Consider the following 20,784-nt stretch of genomic DNA (forward strand, 5'->3'; position numbering starts at 1 on the left):
ATTAATTGATAGATTTAAAATATTTGCTTAATTAGCAAGAAGAAAATAAACTTTGGAAATTGTTACTTTATTATAATCATCTAACCGGATTAAGGAAAACAATTAAACGATTACCTTAACTGTTGATAGATGTTAATTCATATTAAACTTTTAACCTTCGAGAGTCTGAGAGAGAGAGAGAGAGAGAGAGAGAGAGAGAGAGAGAGAGAGAGAGAGAGAGAGAGATTTCCAAAAGAGGGTGGTTCAGATTAGAAAATCGAGAGATGCGAAAGAAACGCAAGTATTTTCGAAGAGGAAGCTCGAATTTAGAAGAACCAGTGAGAGAGAGAAAGAGAGAGATGGGAAGGGGAAAGGAGAAGAAAAGAAGAAGACAGAGAAGAAGAAAAGGGAAAATGTAAAGAGAAGAAGAAAGAGAAGAAAGAAGATGATGTTGATCGCATGTTCAATGGTTGTCGTAAAATCCATGAGCTCTATTTATCCTCATCTCGGTGAAAAAAAGGAAACAGAAAACTTTTCTTTCCATCAGTTTAACTTCTGTTGTTGTTGTTGTTACTTGTGACAATTTTGGATAAACAAAAGAGAGAAAACATCCAAACGGATTAACAATTATTACCTGTTGATTATCTTAAGTGGTGATCATCGAAAACGTTCAACGTTCCTTAAACTATAAAACTGTGTGTTTGTTGGTGAAAAGCAACAAAAAGTTTATCAAATTTTAACTAAACAATATTCTAACTAATCATCATGGCCGAAGATCCAGATCCAACTGAGTATCTTTTCATTTCTCTTGAACAAAAGAGAAAAGATCAAACTAAACCTTACGATGGTAAGAAAATGGTCTGGGTACCCGACGAAAAGGAGTGTTACATCCTGGGTAACATCGCATCGACCAAAGGTGATATTGTCACCGTCGAATGTGGTAAAGGTGATGAAGTAAGTTCTATTATTGTTTATACATGTTTTCGATATCAAATGTATCATCTGATGATATTTTTTTACTAATCGATTCTTTTACTTATTATTTGTTATTATCTCTCAATTTTGTGATGTTTACTTTTCCTCGAAACAAAATGATTTGGATTAACAGAGACAAGTGAAAAAGGATTTGCTTCAACAAGTAAATCCACCCAAGTACGAGAAATGTGAGGATATGTCCAATCTTACATATCTTAACGATGCTTCCGTCCTTCACAATCTTAGGGAGCGATACGTTGCCCAGCTTATCTATGTAAGTGGTCAATCAACTGATTGATTATGATTAACAATTCGATATTGATATTGATTGATATTCTTATCGTTTTTCGTTCCTTTTTCTTTAGACTTATTCTGGTCTTTTCTGTGTTGCTATCAATCCCTACAAACGATTTCCCATTTATACTGGTCGAGTTATCAAAATGTACCAAGGCAAACGACGAAGTGAAATGCCACCTCATTTGTTTGCTATTTGTGACGGTGCTTATACCGACATGTTGACAAGTAAGTTTCGAACTTGTAGAACTTCGATTACAATCAATTTCCTGGTTCTAATTTAAAGCATCAATTTAAATTCCTTCATAATTAACTTTTCATGGGTTAAACAAAAAGTAATCATGATAGTTATATAAGAAAAGACTTTCTAATCCATTTAATTTCGAGCAATAATATTGTAAAGTTTATTTAGAGTTTTAAATTGGAAAAACTTATTAGAACTTTTTTTTAAATTGATTTTTCTCTAATTAGATTTTCTTTTTCATAGTTTTTTGTTTATTTTCGTTCATTTTAAATTGCTTCGATAATGCGCTCATCATCATTATCATCTCTCTCTCTCTCTCTCTCTCTCTCTCCATTTTCTCTCTTCCATTTTCTCTTTCTTTTTGCCTGTCTTTCAATTCGTGTTTCAATTCAGAGTAACTTGCCAATTCTTGGGTTAACCTTATTTGGCCAACACTGTAACTTACTTTCTCTTTCTTTCTCTCTTTCTTTATCATCTCTCTGTCTCTCTTTCTCTTCTATCATCATCATGATTATCTCAGCGTATTTTTATCTTGATCAATGATTTGATAATTAGAACCAACAATTAGTTTAACTATACATTCTTTTCATATCGAAATTGATTATTTTCTTTTTTTTTCTCATCCAAACAATTAACTAATCACAATTTAATCTCACCACTTTCTACCAAATCCAATTCACTCTTACAGACCGAGAAAATCAATCTATGTTGATTACGTAAGTATCTAATTAATGGATTAAACAATTGATATAATAATGATGTTAATCGCAAATCAAAAGCTCGAGGCTTTTTTGCAAATTAGAAAACAAATCAACGAAACCAATTTAATCAAAATTCAACATTGAAATCAGAAGAAGAACATGAAGATTCTGAAGATGATGAGAGTGATACATAAACACCTAATTCCCTGTAAAGTGTTGCCCCAAATTGTGCGAGGCTTCAATCACTTCGAGTTAACCTAACCTAAAATAGTAACACTCGAGAAAAAGAAACTCGAAAATAAAACAGTCTCTCTCTCTCTCATTTAGAATTTACAGTTATCTCTTGAACCAGAATTTCCAAGCGAAACTCAGAAATTTCGCTGTTAATTCTTAGTTAGGAACTTGAGTTCCAATTTCTCTCTCCTCTTGTTGCTCCTCCTTTCTAAGAGTAGAAAATAAGTTAAGCCAAAGTTTTTCCTCTTCTACAAAAAGACTCTATGGGCTTTTCTCCAAGAGTTTAAGGAAAGAGAGAGAGAGGAAAAAAACAAAATTCTGTTAAGGTAACATCCTCTATCTTCATCAGTATCTTTATCCTCATCACTTCTTAATCTTAATCATCTTCTTTATTATTGGATAGACAAATACAATCTCCATCAAGTATGTCACACAGATTTAAACTCTACCATAAAGATAGAGAGATAATTGTGAAATTACAAGTTGTTAAGTACTAAAACCACTCGACAAAAGGATAAATGAAGGATAAATTCCTTAAATTAGTATCAACAGATTAGGATAAATGTATTAAGATTAAGAGAGAAGCAAAAAAAAAATTAACTCAGATGACTTTTAATCCGAATCATTTACATCATTCTAATGACAAAAGTCATATTGAAACAATCACATTGCAAAGTGTTTCTATTGATTCAAAGGTTGATATTGATCTGCGAAAGTATTGGTTTTATATCGATTGTTTTTTTCTCTCTTGAACTTTTGTGTGTTTGTGTCGATATTAATATAAAAAACTAATATTCTTAACGATAGCGGTGAATCTGGTGCTGGTAAAACTGAAAACACGAAAAAGGTAATTGCTTATTTCGCCCAAGTTGGTGCATCAAGCAAGAAGGAAGAAGCCAAAGACAAGAAAAAAGGTTCATTGGAAGATCAAATTGTCCAAACTAATCCCGTTCTTGAGGCCTACGGTAACGCTAAGACAGTTCGTAATGACAACTCTTCTCGTTTCGGTAAATTTATTCGTATTCACTTTGGTCCCATGGGAAAACTGGCTGGTGGTGATATTGAGACATGTAAGTTACAATTACTAACTGAGATAATTAGAAAATGGATCACAACCATAGAATTGAATTAACTTTTCAATATTAAATTCTGTCAATCAGATCTATTGGAAAAGGCTCGTGTCATCTCCCAACAAGCTGCTGAACGATCATACCACATCTTTTACCAAATCATTTCCGGATCCGTTCCTGGTGTAAAAGGTAAGAGATTTATTGTTACCAATTTCAGTTCATTTCAATTATAAGATTATCATGATTTCATCGTCAAATTATCATGAATCTATTAGGTTACGATTCACTTTTCATAGCTCATTGGAAGGATGATTAATCTCGTCGATTATCATAGAGAAATTTTTTCCAAATCGTTTTTACCAATCGTCTTAATCCATTTTCTTATTTGATATTTTCTCTCTCTCTCTCTCTCTCTCTCTCCTTCTCACTCACATGGATTTAATATCTTTATCTCTCCCCTCGATATTTTGATAAATTGTCCACCGTATCGTTTTCGTATCGTTAATTAATTGATTAACAGAATTGTGTTTACTTAGTAACGATGTTACCGACTACCATTTCGTAGCTCAGGGTAAAACTACAATTCCTGGAATGGATGATGGAGTTGAATTCAGTCTTACTGATGTGAGTTGAAAATTAAACGACAATTACAAATGTGATTAAAACAATTAAGCGAAATCAAACCGATAAAGTTGATTTAAATCCGTTGACCACTTAATTAGTTATATAAAAGTTTCGAATGTGTGAAAGTAAATCAATCGAATGTCGATAAATGTCCTTTTTTTCCATTACACGTAGATTAATATTCTAGTTTTCGATTATTTTTCTAATAACAACTTTCCGTTTATCTGGTCATCTTGAAATTGCTCGAAAATTGAATCGACCAAAAAATCGTAATGAACTCGCTCGAACATAAACTTATCCTGTTATCCGATTAACATATCGAACGATAATAATAATAATCATTCTCAATCGAACTCATCCTTCCCAATCGTAGAGATTAATTTAGTTATATTAATATAACTTCGTAGTTTGATCCTTTGATAATTTGTATTTTCCAATTTTAAATCAATAGAATTAGTTAACTAATCCATTGCAAACTCTTTCTTTATTTAACTTTTACCTGTTAATTGTCACATTATCCCATTAAATTAGAGCAATTACTTTTGGGTAATGATGCAACCAAGTATCACTTTGTATCCCAAGGTAAAACTAAGATTGAAGGTCTTGACGATGCAGCTGAGTTTCGGGTCACTGATGTGAGTTATTAACACAATGGTCAAGATTAATTGACCAATAGTTTTTCTTACCTTAACCTTAAATTAACCAATAATTAAATCCTAAAAAAAATATACACTTCCAATCCAATCCATCAGCAATCACAATCACAATTTCAATTTAAAATCCCTTCTAAATGTGTCAACATCCCAGTGTCTTTGGTTTGCATGATAATTGTGCTGTCTAATTAACATCAATCAATAACAATCAAAATTGTTTATTGAAACTTTATTGTCTCTTCATGATTTACTAATGCAATTAAGGTCAATCTTTTTTTTTGCTATCGCTTATTGTACACACAGAATGTAATTCAATTTTGATTGTCTTTACCAATTAAGAGGATTGACATACTAATTGTTATTTTTTATTTCTATCAAATTTTATTGTTATGATATTATTTAAATCTTAATGATGATTAGGAAGCTTTTGATGTATTGGGTTTCACTCTTGAAGAGAAGCACAATATTTACAAGATCACTGCATCAGTTATGCATTTCGGTGAATTGAAATTCAAGCAAAGACCTCGAGAGGAACAAGCTGAGGCCGATGGTACCGAAGAGGGTGAACGAGTTGCTCATTTGTTGGGTCTTAATGCCGCTGATTTGTACAAGAATCTGTGCAAACCACGAATTAAGGTCGGTAATGAGTTTGTCAACCAAGGTAAGAGTAAGGATCAAGTATCATACTCTATTGGTGCCTTGGCTAAGGCCATGTTTGATCGTCTCTTCAAATGGATGGTCAAGAAGATCAATGAAACTTTGGACACTAAGCAAAAGCGACAATATTTCATTGGTGTACTTGATATTGCCGGTTTTGAAATTTTCGAGGTAAGTTCAGTTTAAATCGATAAAACTTATTATTATTATTAATTATCATTCTATTAAATTTATCAACAAATTTGGGATAAAAAAAAGTAATATATAAGTTGATTACAGTTAATTGGATACACATAATTACAATTAGCAACTCATTCAGATCAATGGTCAAGTGAAACAGTAAAAGATAATCAATTGATCAAAAGAAAATCCAATGATAATCAATTTCTCATTAACAACATTTAATTTCAACCAATTTAGCTAACAATTAATATACTCCAATTGTAGTAAACTTAACAATTAATTACTTGAATCTATCTAACGGTTAACTGATTTTACTTTTAGAATTTTAATTTTCACTATTCTAATAATATTTTCTTATCCATTACCTTCATATACTCACCATTGGGGGAATTGATTCTTGATTGATTGATTATTTATTTTTAATCATGTTGACATGAAAATAGTTCAATAGTTTTGAGCAACTTTGTATCAACTTTACCAATGAGAAACTTCAACAATTTTTCAATCATCATATGTTTGTCCTCGAACAAGAAGAGTACAAACGGGAAGGAATTGAATGGGAATGGGTTGACTTTGGAATGGATCTACAAGCGTGTATTGATCTTATCGAAAAGGTAAAGAAAATGTTCAACAATCACTAATTTGTCTCTTTTCTCTCTCTCTCTCTCTCTCTTTTTCGCTATTTCATCGTATATATAAACTTCCGCTTCCGTTTCACTTGCGCTTCAATTTCATCTACGAATTCATGGTTTCATCATCATTCTGTTTCCATGAAAACAAATATATTCATTCATTCATATATATTTATATGTCCCAATCGTTGAATGTTTTATATATATGTGCGTTAATTTCCGTTTAATTAACTACGATCCCGTTGATCGTTTATCCTAATTTCATATATATATCGCTGTACATATCTATCTGTACAATTATCGTGGTAATAGTTTAATGGGTTCGAGCAAATTTGTATTAACTTTACAAATGAGAAACTTCAACAATTTTTCAACCATCACATGTTCGTCCTCGAACAAGAAGAATATAAGAGAGAAGGTATTGATTGGGAATTCATCGATTTTGGTATGGACTTGCAAGCTTGTATTGAGCTTATCGAGAAGGTAAAACATACGAACAATAGAAAATCCATTCGAGCACAATTAGTGTGCGAAAAATTTGGACGATGTTTACCAACGAAAATCCTTAGATTCTTAGAAATCACATGCCTGCACCATTTAGAGAAACAAAAAATTCACGAATTATTCCTTAGCGTAAATGAAATAATTCTAGTCGATTCCTTTTTTCCATTTACAAATATTACCACAAATTCAATTACCGTTTTCGAAACATCCTCATAAAAGTAATAATATGCTAATCGAAATGCGTTTCATACTCGACATTAACATAGACCATCATCGTTTTTATACTAATCCCATCATCGCACTTTCACCGTAACCGTTTCATATTCATGAGCGTCTCATGAGCGTTGACTTATCGTTCGTGAGACATTTTCTATTCATTCATTTGGAATTTATTAATCTTTTTGTTATTCTCTTTTTCCCCTCAAACAATCAATTGAATATCGATAAAAAAATAGCCTATGGGTATTCTTTCAATTTTAGAGGAAGAGAGTATGTTCCCTAAGGCTAGTGACAAGACTTTCTTGGATAAACTCAACACCAATCATCTTGGTAAATCACCAAACTTCCAGAAGCCCAAACCACCAAAACCAGGTCAAGCTGAGGCTCATTTCGCTTTGGTCCATTATGCTGGAACTGTACCTTACAATATCAGTGGATGGCTTGAGAAAAATAAGGATCCTCTTAACGATTGTGTCGTTGATCAATTGAAACATGGTTCTAATGCTCTTTTGGTAGAGATTTTCTCTGATCATCCTGGTCTTGGTGCCGATGATTCAACTGCCGCTAAAGGTGCTGGTGGTAAAGCCGGTGGTGGACGTAAGAAGGGTTCTGGTTTCCAAACTGTATCTGGTTTATACAGGGTAAGCAATTTTATCTACTCATTTCTTACATCTTTTCTGTCGCAATGATAACTATTTTTTTTTCACTCACAGAAACACAAAATTATTCAATAGTTTATAACATTTTACTCTCATAGACTCACATTGAGAAAGTTCTGATACAATTTATCAACTATTGTTAGATCATTTTGAATATTTTGACCTTAACTGTTGTCAAACTTTTTTACAGGAACAACTTAATAAGCTGATGACTACCTTAAGATCAACCCAACCTCATTTTATCCGGTGTATCATTCCCAATGAAACTAAAACTCCAGGTACATTTAGATGACCTTTTTTACCTTTACACTTCCCTTTTATCAAAATTTCGAGAAAACTATTTCCGTCTCCTATTAGGAACCTCGTCTCTTTGTACCGCCGTTAACTTATTATATTCAAAAAGAGCCCAGGGTATAATTACTTTAATAGACAACGATCGAAATTAAATTAATCATATCGTATAAGAAAACTTTATTATTCTTGCGACAAACTAATGCGACATTAATTTTCGATAAATTTTACCGTTAAATCTAAATGAATTTACTAACCTCGAACTGTTTGAACTCGAATTTTTTTCTTCTCATATTTATCTTCGTCACCTATCGTCGTAATCCGTTGATATATAATAACTTTTTCTCGAACTCGTGATACAAATAATCAGGAACAATTGAACAAGCTTATGACTACCTTGAAATCGACTCACCCTCATTTCATTCGATGTATTATTCCTAACGAATTGAAGAAACCAGGTAAACATTTAACTCGAAACAAATTCCGTCAATTTGTTGTACCAATATATTCCCACATTATCCATTTTACGTCTTATTGCATGTTGAAAATTACGACCATTTTCACAATCGATCCAATCCAATTTACGAACAATTTAATAGAAAATTTCCTTTACGAATCCGATACCCAAACCTCCGTATTCACGCAAAATACCGAAAATAGCCCGATACTCAACCACTCGAACAAATGACGAAACCCTCGAAACGAAACCCCAACACGAAATTATCCATTTTCTTATTCGTTTTCTGACTCGCTCGCTTTTTTCTCCAACGAAATCCAAATTTACACCTGACCCATTTTCCTATCAATTACTGATTCAGATAATTTCACAAATCAAACTCTTTCCTCGCAGGTTTCATTGATGCTCATCTTGTTATGCACCAGTTGACCTGTAACGGTGTACTTGAAGGTATTCGTATTTGTCGAAAAGGTTTCCCCAACAGGATGAGTTACCCTGACTTCAAACAACGGTAAGTGAATAAATAATCCATAATCTTAATCAATATGACGATCATCGGATATAACGAATCTTTTAACTGTCGAGTTGAAATTTAAATATTCACGAACTAAACTAAAAAGACTTAGCCAGATGAATAAGCGACAATTGATACTAAAAATATTCGAAATGTTCAAGATAGTTATTAGAAAGTTGTCATTATAAGTCGAGTCCTTTTAAGACGTTATATTGAAGATTTTTTTCGAAAGTTCGAAAATTTTGGATCGATGAATAATGTTGATAATATTATTCGATACCATTACTGACGATTATTTTTCTCTACAATTACTCTTGTTCGAATATATAATTTTACCAAACGAAAATGAAATAGTTATACCATCTTGGCTCCTACTGCAGTACCTAAGGGTTTCGTTGACGCTAAGCAAGTTGCCGATAAAGTAACTGCAGCTATTCAACTCGAACCTGAAAACTTCCGATTGGGACACACCAAGGCACGTATTGTTTTTTTCTCGAACAGAAAAACATTCTCAAAACTGAAAACACTTGAATCGTTTTGCAAAACGTGTAAAACTTATCGTCATATCGAATATCAAACAATTATTACTATTTTACCAAAATCGAAATTCACTAAATCGAAAAGTCAAATTACTCCCCCAATAGATAATAATAACGCTTAGTCTATTCCCGTTCTCTAGTATTATCCATAATTGTCGCCTAAAACTAACGTACCAACTGAAAAACTTTTAAAAACTTACGAACCAAACTCGATGCTCGAACATGATTTAAACCAAACTTCCCTGTATTCCAATGTAAACATTGAAACCTGAAACTTTTCCTTAGTTGATTATGATTAGATTTTAATTGACTTTCCTATCTGCACTTTGGCACTTCCTGTCAACCATTTCTCCACCCTGTAGATATGCTATTCTTGCTGCAACTGAATTACCCAAGGGATTTATTGATGCAAAAATTGCAACAGATAAAATTCTGAAACACATTAATCTAGATCAAGCTGAATACCGATTCGGAAACACTAAGGTATATAATTGAATACAATTTAAATCTATTGTATGATTATCTCAATGATGGATTCAAGTTTATATCAAGATGAATGTGAATATCATATTTTCATGAGATTAACTGTTAATCTATCCAAGAAGTTGAGCCAAAAACAAACCAGCAACAATTAGCATCTAATTGATTTTGGACTTTTAATCTCATGATAATTTCATCTCAATATGCAAAATGATTTAAATGTTTTCATCACCTTTTCATATGTTTCTCAATTTCTCATCTCTTATTATACATGAGAGAAATTGAATTCATACAGAAAAATGTTCATCACGATCGCTCTGATTAGCAGAAAATATTTAACTTTACTTTTCTCTATTTTTCTTCCTTATAATCTATTCCTAATCCTCCATCATCATCATCATGATTCTCAATCTATCTTTATCCAACTATCTTTTCTGTCTGTCAACCAAAAATCTATACATTAACGAACTGATCATTCTGATGGAAAATTTTGCTGAAAAAATTTCATATATTCTAACCTGAAATCCAACCTTTCTTGGCAATATAAATCCTCCCTCTTCCCCATGTTAATATTCATGGTGACAAACAAATTTTTCACCGAAAAAACTGTTAATCATTGGACCCTCTTTTCAACCCAAAATAACAAACATTTATAAATACTAATCCAACTTGATCCTAATCTGTTTGCTTGAAATGTTGAATCTTTTTCTGGTCTGCATCCTGATCCCACCTCCTGATCCATAATGATGAATGGCCGCCCCTCTAACCAACGCCTATTATTACCGTTACTTCATCTTTTCCTCTCTCTCTCTCTCTCTTTCACTAATTAACATGTTTGTACGTGTCTCCCTTTCAATCCATTACCACCTTCATCTTTTTCTCCCTCACTCTCTCTTTCTTTCTCCATCTTCCCACCCTCTTCTACCTTATCCATGGGATTTTTTTCACTTTACTCCACCCACCCTGTCAATAGATCTTCTTCCGAGCCGGTATTTTGGGTCGTCTCGAGGAGATGAGAGATGAGAGGTTAAGTAAAATCATTACATGGCTTCAGGCTTGGTGTCGATGGTGGTTTGTTAAGAAGACCTTCAAACGATTACAAGAACAACGAATTGCTTTACTTGTTATCCAAAGGAATCTACGTAAATTCTTAACTCTACGAAATTGGCTCTGGTGGAAATTGTATTCTAAGGTTAAGCCTTTGTTGACCATGGCTAAGGTTGAAGACGAAATCAAAGCCTTAGAAGATAAATTGAAGAAGGAGACTGAAGAAAAGGAGAAAGAAGCCAAACTTCGTAAAGAACTTGAAGTTCAAAATGTTAAACTTTTACAAGAAAAGAATGACCTTTTCCTTCAATTGGAATCCGAACGATCTGGTGCTGGTGATGTCGAGGAACGACTTCAAAAGACAATGTCCTCAAAAACACGATTTGGAAGGACAATTACAGGTAATTACAAACAATATTCTTTAATCTCCCTGTGAAATCCTATTCCAAATCCAAGTGTCCAAATCATCATTTAATCAACGAATCAAACATCAACAAGTGATATTACCTTTCTTAATTGGTGAATAGTTGACAATGAAAACTCAATTGTTCTTGTGGATAACCAAAGTGTTTACCTTTTTATTATTGTGTCACCTTTTGAATTTTTCATCTTATTAATTTGCTGAGATAATCTTTCAATGTTTAATCCTTTTTTAATTTTTCGTGTGTGTATTTGTGTTTCTATCACTTTTTCCTCATGCTCATAGGAATTACAAGATCGATTATCTCACGAGGAAGATTCTCATGCCCAGTTATCTGGTACAAAGAAAAAGTTGGAAACTGATATCGCCCATTTGAAGAAAGAGATTGAAGATCTTGAACTTTCTCTTCAAAAGGCTGAACAAGATAAAGCCACCAAAGATCACCAAATTCGTAACCTTAACGATGAGATCGCTCATCAAGATGAGATGATCAACAAATTGAACAAGGAAAAGAAACATCTTCAAGAATCTGTTCAGAAAACTTCTGAAGATTTACAAGGTGCCGAAGATAAGATTAACCATCTCAATAAGGTTAAGGCTAAATTAGAGCAAACCTTAGATGAGTTGGAAGATAATCTTGAAAGGGAGAAGAAACTTCGAGCTGATGTTGAGAAGAACAAACGAAAGATTGAATCTGACCTTAAATTAGCTCAAGAAGCCGTTGCCGATTTAGAGAAGAACAAGAAAGAATTAGAAGGAGCCGTTCAACGAAAGGAAAAGGAAATGGCCACATTATCCGCTAAACTCGAAGATGAACAATCCTTAGTCGCTAAACTTCAAAAACAACAGAAAGAAATTCAGGTAAGCCATGGAAAAAGTTTTGTTTCGAATATCGAACTAAATTTGAACACATTCGATTTGCTAGAAAAGAAACGTTTGAATTTTCTTACTGTTTCCGGTAACATTTGAATACCATGAATCAAAGCGAAATTGTAAACAAACTGGAAAAGAATTTTTTTTTCTCTCTATTTTTCCAAGTTATTTTCTAAACTTTATGGACCAGTTCCAAATTGATTCTAATCTCTTTCATGATGATGATTGAGACGAAATATTTCTCAATCAACAGCTTAAAGTTACACAGAATTTGATTGAATTCTTACTGGAAATAGATTATAACCTTTGAATAGAATTACAAAAAAGAAACTGCTACAATTAAGATTGTAGAAAATAAGAAAATGGTTCGAATTTTTCTACACCTTTGAAAATGTTACAAAGCGATCAAAAATTTCCAGACTTTGATGAATTTCTCCATGATCATGAAACATCATGAAGAAAAGTTCCAACTGAAGTGAAGTGTTTCTTTTTTTACCAGGTAACAGAAATTAGATGTTGACTATCAACAGAAATTGATACTAATCTGAAAGATCATCTTTTTCCAGTCTAATGATGAAAAAGATCATGACACCAGAACTTTTCATATTATCGTTTCATTTATTTTCGTTTCAACATTTAGTAGCAAAAGAAAAGTTATCATTCGAATGAGAGAATTAGGGAAGAAAAATTGTTTTTCTCCTGGAAAAAAAGAAAAGAAAAAAGCCTAATAATGAATTTACTTCGCTATATTTAGTTACATGAATTTCTTAGAGAAAAAGACAGAAGAGGAAAGAAAAAGGAAACTGATATTCCTTGAATATGAATGATGATGATGATATCCCAACATGGATATAATATTAATCCATGCAACACTCATGCTCCAAGTTTTACCTTTTACCACTTGATGCTTATTTTATCCTCCCTGTTGATCATTGATACTCAGAGAGTGGGTGGAGTGTCTTGATTACCTTTCACTCTTATAGAATCTCAATCCTCCTTCCCAATCAACACACTTGCAATCGTTTACCCTCCTCCTGTTTACCTTTACGCAGATATTTTTGTCATCATCTCGCAAGAAAATAACTGTAAGATTGATATGATTTTCTTATTGGTTCTCCTTCATCTACTATTTCGACTCTCTCTCTCTCTCTCTCTCTTGCTCTTTCATTTTCTATTTGAGGCTCTTCTTAGAATAAACTTTTCCCTCTACTACTAGTGAATTAGTTCAATAGATGAACCCAAAGACTTGTCACTGAATTTCAATCATCGAAATCACCAGAATTCATGAGCTGCTGCCTTCTTTTCATCACATTCCCTTGAACAGTTTTCTCTCATCTTCACTATTGAATAACATCTTCAAGTATCAGTTTCTATTCTTTGTTTACCTTTTACTTGAAAGTGTAACTTAATCACATTGAACTTTATCGAACTTGTGAATCAATTGAACGAACGAAATTATCGTAATAGTTTTTCCATTTTTCTTTTGAAACTTTTTCTTTCGCAAGTTTAACTTTTATTTTTGACTTTGTTATCAACAACAACAAAAAAAAATGGATTCGAATCTTGAATTTGAAGATAATTTTCAAGTAACTGAACCTTCAGACTCTCCTGATCCAATATCAGAGGTCACTTTTTCTCGACCTCCAACTTTAATTCGACACGGATCTGGTAGTGGAATATTGATACAACAGTTAAGTTCTGAAGAGCCCAATTCACCTCCAGCATTCTCAGTTAGTCCAATTGGTAAACATCATAGTCCTTATCAAGATTCTAGTCCAACACTATCGGAGAGTAACGATCATCATCAACCAACTTCATCTACTCGAACTTCCTTAACTGCCCCTCAAGGTCAATTCTTGGATCCTAAAACTCATTACCCATACTCACAAAAGGCTCCATACATGTCACCAAATCCTTCGTTGAGCTTTGAAAGTAAACGAGTAGTTCGACAAGCTCAAGAGCCAATGTACAATGCATCACCTCGAGTTGCTCACTTTCTTTATGAAGTAATGTTTTATTACAATTGTGCTTTTATTCAACAATTTATATATTGTTACAATTATTTCACTTCGAATGTGTCCAAATGATCAATCAGTTTTTTTTTATCCATTCAGTTACAAGAAAAGAAACATCAATCAATATCTAACAACGATCTTTCTTATTCTATTCTACTCTAGTCACGAATTGAAGAGCTTGAAGAGGAGCTTGAAGCTGAACGACAAGCTCGAGCTAAGGCTGAGAAACAACGAGCTGATTTAGCCGAGATGAAGAGTTATCTGAACGTCTCGAAGAGGCCGGAGGAGCAACAACCTCACAAATTGAACTTAAGAGACGTGAAGCTGAGCTTGCTAAGCTTAGACGCGATCTTGAAGAGTCAAACCTTCAACATGAACAAGCCATGGCTGCCCTTAGAAAGAAACACAATGATAGGAACTTTCAGAACAGCTCTCAATGTATGTAAAGATAAAGGCCAAGTAAGTTTCAATCAATTTGATTTCCAAAATTGCTACTACAAAAATATAACTAACACAATATCTAATCCACTTTAATATGCTGCAAGAGATGATCCAGTTTACCTTGATTAACACTAACTATTAATCAACTTGATCCAACTAAAGTTATCCCAACGTTTTTAACAATCAATAAATTCCAGTTAATTTTCCGAGGTAACAATTAGTGATAATCACTGATAACTATTGATTTCCGATGCTTATAATCTGATCTCTCAATTTGATTGAACTTGTCTTTTGCTTTTGCTTTTCAATTTGCTATTCAATTGCTTTGCTGCTATACGAAATTGCTTTTGGCTTAAATTACCTAAATTGTGTACGATCGTTACAATTAATTAAGGATCGAGAAGAGAAACAACAAATGAAGGTGAACTTGATGACATGAAGACAGGAATGGATCATGTCGCTAAAGATAAGGTAACATAACGATGGAAAAGTAGACAATTTTTGGCTTAGATTATCATGTATACAAAATTCATTTCCATTCTCAGAGAAAATATAATGATAATTATCGTTAAGAGAATTGATTTGAAATTCTTGTATAAATATTAGTTCAATGGAATTGATTGTTCATGATAATTTAACCATAATTGAATTTTTCTTTCCTCAATATTTCACCTTCCTTATCCATCCGACCAAAGAAATTGATGAATGGGTATAAATACTTTTCTCTTTCTCCGAAAATCATGATGATTAAATCAATCAATCAATTCTGCTTCAATATTAAATGAGACTACGATCTCAATATGGCTGCTTGACTTGTTTTTCCCTTCGCTACAATGAAAATACTAAAATGAGCTTATTGAAGACGCAAATAGACTTGTGCTTATTTCTGCTTATTGGTGTTGCTTTTTTGCCAATGATTATTATTTGTGGTATAATTATGATTACGAGGTAGAAAAATGATATTCACAGTCGATTCCATATTCTTTTATTCTTGTGCTCAATTTTTACTAATCTGATCAACTATTCAGATTAGAGAAGGAGAGAGCAACTTTAGCCGCTGAGAATCAAGATCTTCAAGCCGTTGTTGACAATTCCACTAAGAACCAGGTACAGTTTTTTTTCCTTCTTTTCAATTGTGGTGATCGTTTCAATGCTCGAAATTGGTGGATTACGAATCACTTGGAATTGAAATTCTACAGAAAATAGGAATATAAAAAAGAACCATTCATCTAGAAATTCATCTCACACTCTCTTTGATACTCTTTTTTTTCATATTCTTTTTCCATTCAACTTATGCTAATTTAACTTTTTCTTTCTTTTTCGAATTTTTTTTATGCTATTAATCAGGCCAATCTTGAGAAACAGAATAAACAAATAGAAATGCAATTAGGTGAATTACAGCACAAGATTGACGAACAGAACCGAACATTAGGAGATTTCGATGCTTCCAAGAAGAAACTCGCCGTCGAAAATGGTGAATTACAACGACAATTGGAAGAAGCCGAATCACAGGTTAACCAACTTGGTAAATTGAAGGCATCACTCCAATCACAACTCGAAGAAGCCAAGAGAACTGCCGATGAAGAAAGTAGAGTAAGTATTGTTCGAACTGCAATCGAATAAACTTTGAGATGAATGTTCATCTGATCAACAATTTGTACAATTTTCTAGGAACGAGCTGCAATCATGGGTAAATTCAGAAACTTGGAACACGATTTGGACGGATTACGAGAACAATTGGAAGAGGAAGCCGAGGGTAAAGCCGATTTACAACGACAATTATCTAAGGCCAATGCTGAGATTACCGCTTGGAGAACCAAATTTGAATCTGAAGGTTTGGCTCGATTGGAGGAATTGGAAGAATCTAAGAAGAAGTTACAAATTAAATTACAAGAATCAGAGGAACATATCGAACAACTTAATGCCAAATGTTCAGGCTTGGAGAAGACTAAACAACGACTCCAAGGTGAAATCGAAGACATGTCAATCGAAGTTGAAAAGGCCAATTCATTGGCTGCTTCTCTTGAGAAGAAACAGAAACACTTCGATAAGATTGTCGCTGACTGGAAACACAAGGTTGACGATTTGGCTGCTGAATTAGATGCTTCACAGAAAGAATGTAGAAACTATTCAACCGAATTATTTAAACTTCGAGCCTTATACGAGGAATCACAAGAACATTATGAAGCCGTTAAGAGGGAGAACAAGAACCTTCAAGATGAGATTAAGGATCTTATGGACCAATTAGGTGAAGGTGGACGATCAGTTCATGAGCTTGAGAAGATGAGGAAGAGACTTGAAATGGAGAAGGAAGAATTACAAGCTGCTTTGGAAGAAGCTGAAGCTGCTTTGGAACAAGAAGAGAATAAGGTTCTTCGAGCTCAACTTGAATTATCTCAAGTTCGACAAGAAATTGACCGACGTCTCCAAGAGAAGGAGGAAGAATTTGAGAATACACGAAAGAACCATCAACGAGCCCTCGATTCAATGCAAGCATCACTTGAGGCTGAAGCCAGAGGTAAGGCTGAGGCACTTAGGATGAAGAAGAAGCTTGAATCTGATATCAATGAACTTGAGATCGCTTTGGACCATGCCAATAAGGCCAATGCTGAGGCTCAAAAGACTATTAAGAAATATCAACAAATGATCAAAGATCTTCAAACATCATTGGAAGAGGAACAAAGAGCTCGAGATGAAGCTCGAGAGCAATACGCCATGGCTGAGAGACGATGCAATGCCCTTCATGGAGAGCTTGAAGAGTCTCGACAGCTTCTTGAACAAGTAAGTTCTAATTAGTTTTACTTTCTATTACTCTTTTCAAATGCTAATCAATTTAATTTATTTTTTCAACCTTTTAAAGGCTGACCGAGCTCGACGAAACGCTGAACAAGAGAACGGTGAACTTCATGAAGCTAACAATGAATTGTCCGCTCAAAATGCATCACTTTCAATGGCCAAGAGGAAATTGGAAGGAGAAATGCAAGCCTTAAGCCGATCTTGACGAAATGTTGAATGAGGCTAAACAGTCAGAAGAAAAGGCTAAGAAGGCAATGGTTGATGCCGCTCGATTGGCTGATGAGTTACGAGCTGAACAAGAGCACGCTCAACAACAAGAGAAGATGAGGAAAGCAATGGAACAACAAATCAAGGAATTACAAGTTCGACTTGATGAAGCTGAACAAGCTGCTCTTAAGGGAGGTAAGAAGGTTATCCAGAAATTGGAACAAAAGGTTCGAGAATTGGAACAAGAGCTTGAATCTGAGCAAAGAAGGCACGGTGATGCTGCTAAGAACTTACGAAAGGCTGAAAGACGCCTTAAGGAACTTCAATTCCAATCAGAGGAAGATCGTAAGAACCAAGAGCGAATGCAAGATCTGGTTGATAAACTTCAACAAAAGATTAAGACCTACAAGAGACAAATTGAAGAAGCTGAAGAAATTGCTGCCTTAACTTGGCTAAATTCCGAAAAGTTCAACAAGAATTGGAAGATGCTGAGGAACGAGCTGACATGGCAGAAAATGCTTTAGCTAAATTGAGAGCGAGAAACCGAAGCTCTGCTTCAGCTAGTCGAGCCATGAGTCCAGGAGTAAGTATTACATGATAATAATATCAAATGAGCTAATTTTTCATATAATCATAATAATCAACTAACTTTTAATCATTTTCTCTTCCCAATCAATTTAGCCTGGACTTCCAAAGGCACGGGCTCAGCAACATGCAGACTAAATTCCATAAGATTCAGGATGGTCATTTGCGAACTACAAAAGGACATTCTGACCTTTTTTCCCACCTCTTTCTCTCTCTCACCACAACCATCACCACAAAGATCAACAACAACAACAACAACAACAACAACAATAACAACAACAACCTCCCATCAACAGCACCTCAGATCGGAAAACAATAATAATACAACAAGAAGACACACCGAAGCCAAAGAGAAATTTAAATTTACATGAAAATCCTGAGGTTCGCTGAAAATTCATATTGGCCCATTTTTTTCTCTCTCTCTTTCTCTCTATCTCTCTTTTTCCACCCAAAACTGCTCAACCTTATTCTGATCATGATTAAGATCTAATTAGAGTAAACAATCAACTTGCAATCACAGTAACAACAACAACAACAGCAACAACAACGACAACAACAACAACGACGACAGCAACAAAAAATTTACACCAACGATAATTAGTAAATTGAAAACATCGAGCAAGTTGTAATTGATTTAGATTTTTAATTGATTGATCATTTTATTTGAAAATCATCTTTTAATTTATTTGTGTCTCTTATATTTAATAATCAAATTACAATCGATCATTATAAAAAAAAAACAAAACAATTAAGATCAAGATTTTATGGTGAACCAAATTGATTAATAACAATTGTAACTTTTGTCTGAATTTGGAGGCTGAGTGTTAATCGGTTAATCCGATTGGCAAAATATTTAAAAAAAAAATTACAAAATAAAACATGAAGCATTTTAGTGCAATATAATCAATTACCTTTGTCTAAAATTTAATTGTCACCATAATGATAATGATAATACTTGATTACCAGTTAATCCTCAGTCCTTGAAAGTTAATTAACTCTTGTTTAATTAGTAAAATCTTTATCCCAAATAATCAGATGGTTTGAGAGATTACAGCTTAAAACTGATGGAAACAGATGAGAAACTTTTGAATAAATGATTAGATTGTGGTAATTAAACAAAACCATTACTACAATTAACGGAATAAAAGTAACAAGCAATTAGTTTTAATTGTCTCTATAAAGAGCCAATTAACTTTCATTTAATTGTCGTATTTGACTTTACATTACAACCAATCAATTTGGAACCATTATGATTGTTATCAAATTTTTAACAGTTTTACCTTTAATTAGCTTGTTGGTTAACTGTAATCATCTACAACGAACTGAATTAGTTGATGATCGTATTCATATTATCACGGAAAATGTTGATTGGTCATTTTTTCAAGATCTTGATATAATTCATCAGGCCATTCGGCTTCGCCATGGTGTCTCTGAATTATATCCAAATGAAACGGTAAGATTAATCTCTCTCTCTCTCTCTCTCTCTCTCTCTCTCTCTCTCTCTCTCTCTCTCTCTCTCTTCATGTTAATGAAAATCTTATGAATTTTCTGAATGAATCACATTTTCTTTATCCATTTGTCCGTCGATTTGTTTGTGTGTCCAGTTGATTACTGCAGCTCGTCATCGTGCTGTGGTACGTGCATGGTATGAAAATGCTCCACCACCGGAAGAGCATGACAATGATGTTGCTGAAAATGTTTACTATCAATCTAATCCAGAAGATGCTGTATCAGCTGTTAAAGTGTTGACCAATTGGTATGTCCAAGAGGAGAAATCATATAATTATGAGAATCCAATTTTTACACCTAATGTTCAACATTTTGTCAACATTGTTTCAAAAACAACTCAACAATATGGCTGTGGTCAAGCTCGATCTGCTGGTCAACATGGAGGTGGTATCTATACGGTTTGCCTTTACTCTCCCCCCTATCAACCTGGAAAAGAGAGTGAAAATATTGCCAAGCCACTTTTTGACTTTAAAACTGACCAATTTGATTTCTCAATGGTCGATGATTTAAAAGTTGGATTAGTTTCCCGGTTAAACTTTCGAGGATAATAAATCAATGTCCAATTTAATACACTAATCAAATCCTTTCGAATCACTATCATCAGCATGATTCCATGGAGTAGAAACTCTGAAACAAATATAAATTATCAATATTCCTACCGATTAATTTCCAGAATATTAATAGAGTTGCTTAATTGAATTAAAGTCTCTCATTAATATCAAATTGTGAATCAAGAAAAATCAACAAATAAAGTTCATTAATCTGAATCAATTTAGCAAATGTTTTGCATTAATGATAATCACTCAACGATTATTATCAATCTTGGCTCACAATTTATTCAACAATCAATATGTGAATCAACGTAATTAATAATAATAAGAAATCACAATTAACATTCAAATCGAACAAAATTTCAATTGAAACCGAGAGATGGCGCCTCATTTCTCTGAAAAAAAGAATTTCAAAAAAGCGCCATCTCTT

The 20,784-nt window shown here is 33.5% G+C and overlaps 2 protein-coding genes across 2 annotated transcripts; both read left to right on the top strand.

Moving 5' to 3' along the window:
• The first annotated feature begins 564 nt into the window (after nt 1-564).
• LOC128395045 (myosin heavy chain, muscle-like) lies at nt 565-19,197 on the top strand. Its single transcript, XM_053355436.1, is given in 26 exon segments — nt 565-933; nt 1,088-1,228; nt 1,320-1,476; nt 2,181-2,208; nt 3,235-3,497; nt 3,588-3,686; nt 4,018-4,121; nt 5,195-5,602; nt 6,058-6,228; nt 7,206-7,610; nt 7,819-7,906; nt 8,770-8,887; nt 9,792-9,912; nt 10,883-11,326; nt 11,328-11,357; nt 11,663-12,238; nt 14,428-14,512; nt 14,515-14,676; nt 14,679-14,724; nt 15,735-15,813; nt 16,054-16,299; nt 16,378-17,487; nt 17,567-17,694; nt 17,696-18,147; nt 18,150-18,292; nt 18,391-19,197. Coding segments are annotated over 26 exon segments (5,835 nt in total). The 5' UTR covers nt 565-744; the 3' UTR covers nt 18,433-19,197.
• A 246-nt stretch (nt 19,198-19,443) lies between these two features.
• Nucleotides 19,444-20,570, top strand: LOC128394543 (uncharacterized). The gene is made up of 2 exons (XM_053354867.1): nt 19,444-19,747; nt 19,899-20,570. The coding sequence occupies exons 1-2, from the start codon at nt 19,544-19,546 to the stop codon at nt 20,349-20,351; spliced, it is 657 nt and encodes a 218-aa protein (XP_053210842.1). The 5' UTR covers nt 19,444-19,543; the 3' UTR covers nt 20,352-20,570.
• Nucleotides 20,571-20,784: the final 214 nt, after the last annotated feature.

The sequence above is a fragment of the Panonychus citri genome, unplaced genomic scaffold, assembly GCF_014898815.1.
Source record: "Panonychus citri isolate SS breed McGregor unplaced genomic scaffold, ASM1489881v1 Contig00140, whole genome shotgun sequence".
Taxonomy (NCBI): domain Eukaryota; kingdom Metazoa; phylum Arthropoda; class Arachnida; order Trombidiformes; family Tetranychidae; genus Panonychus; species Panonychus citri.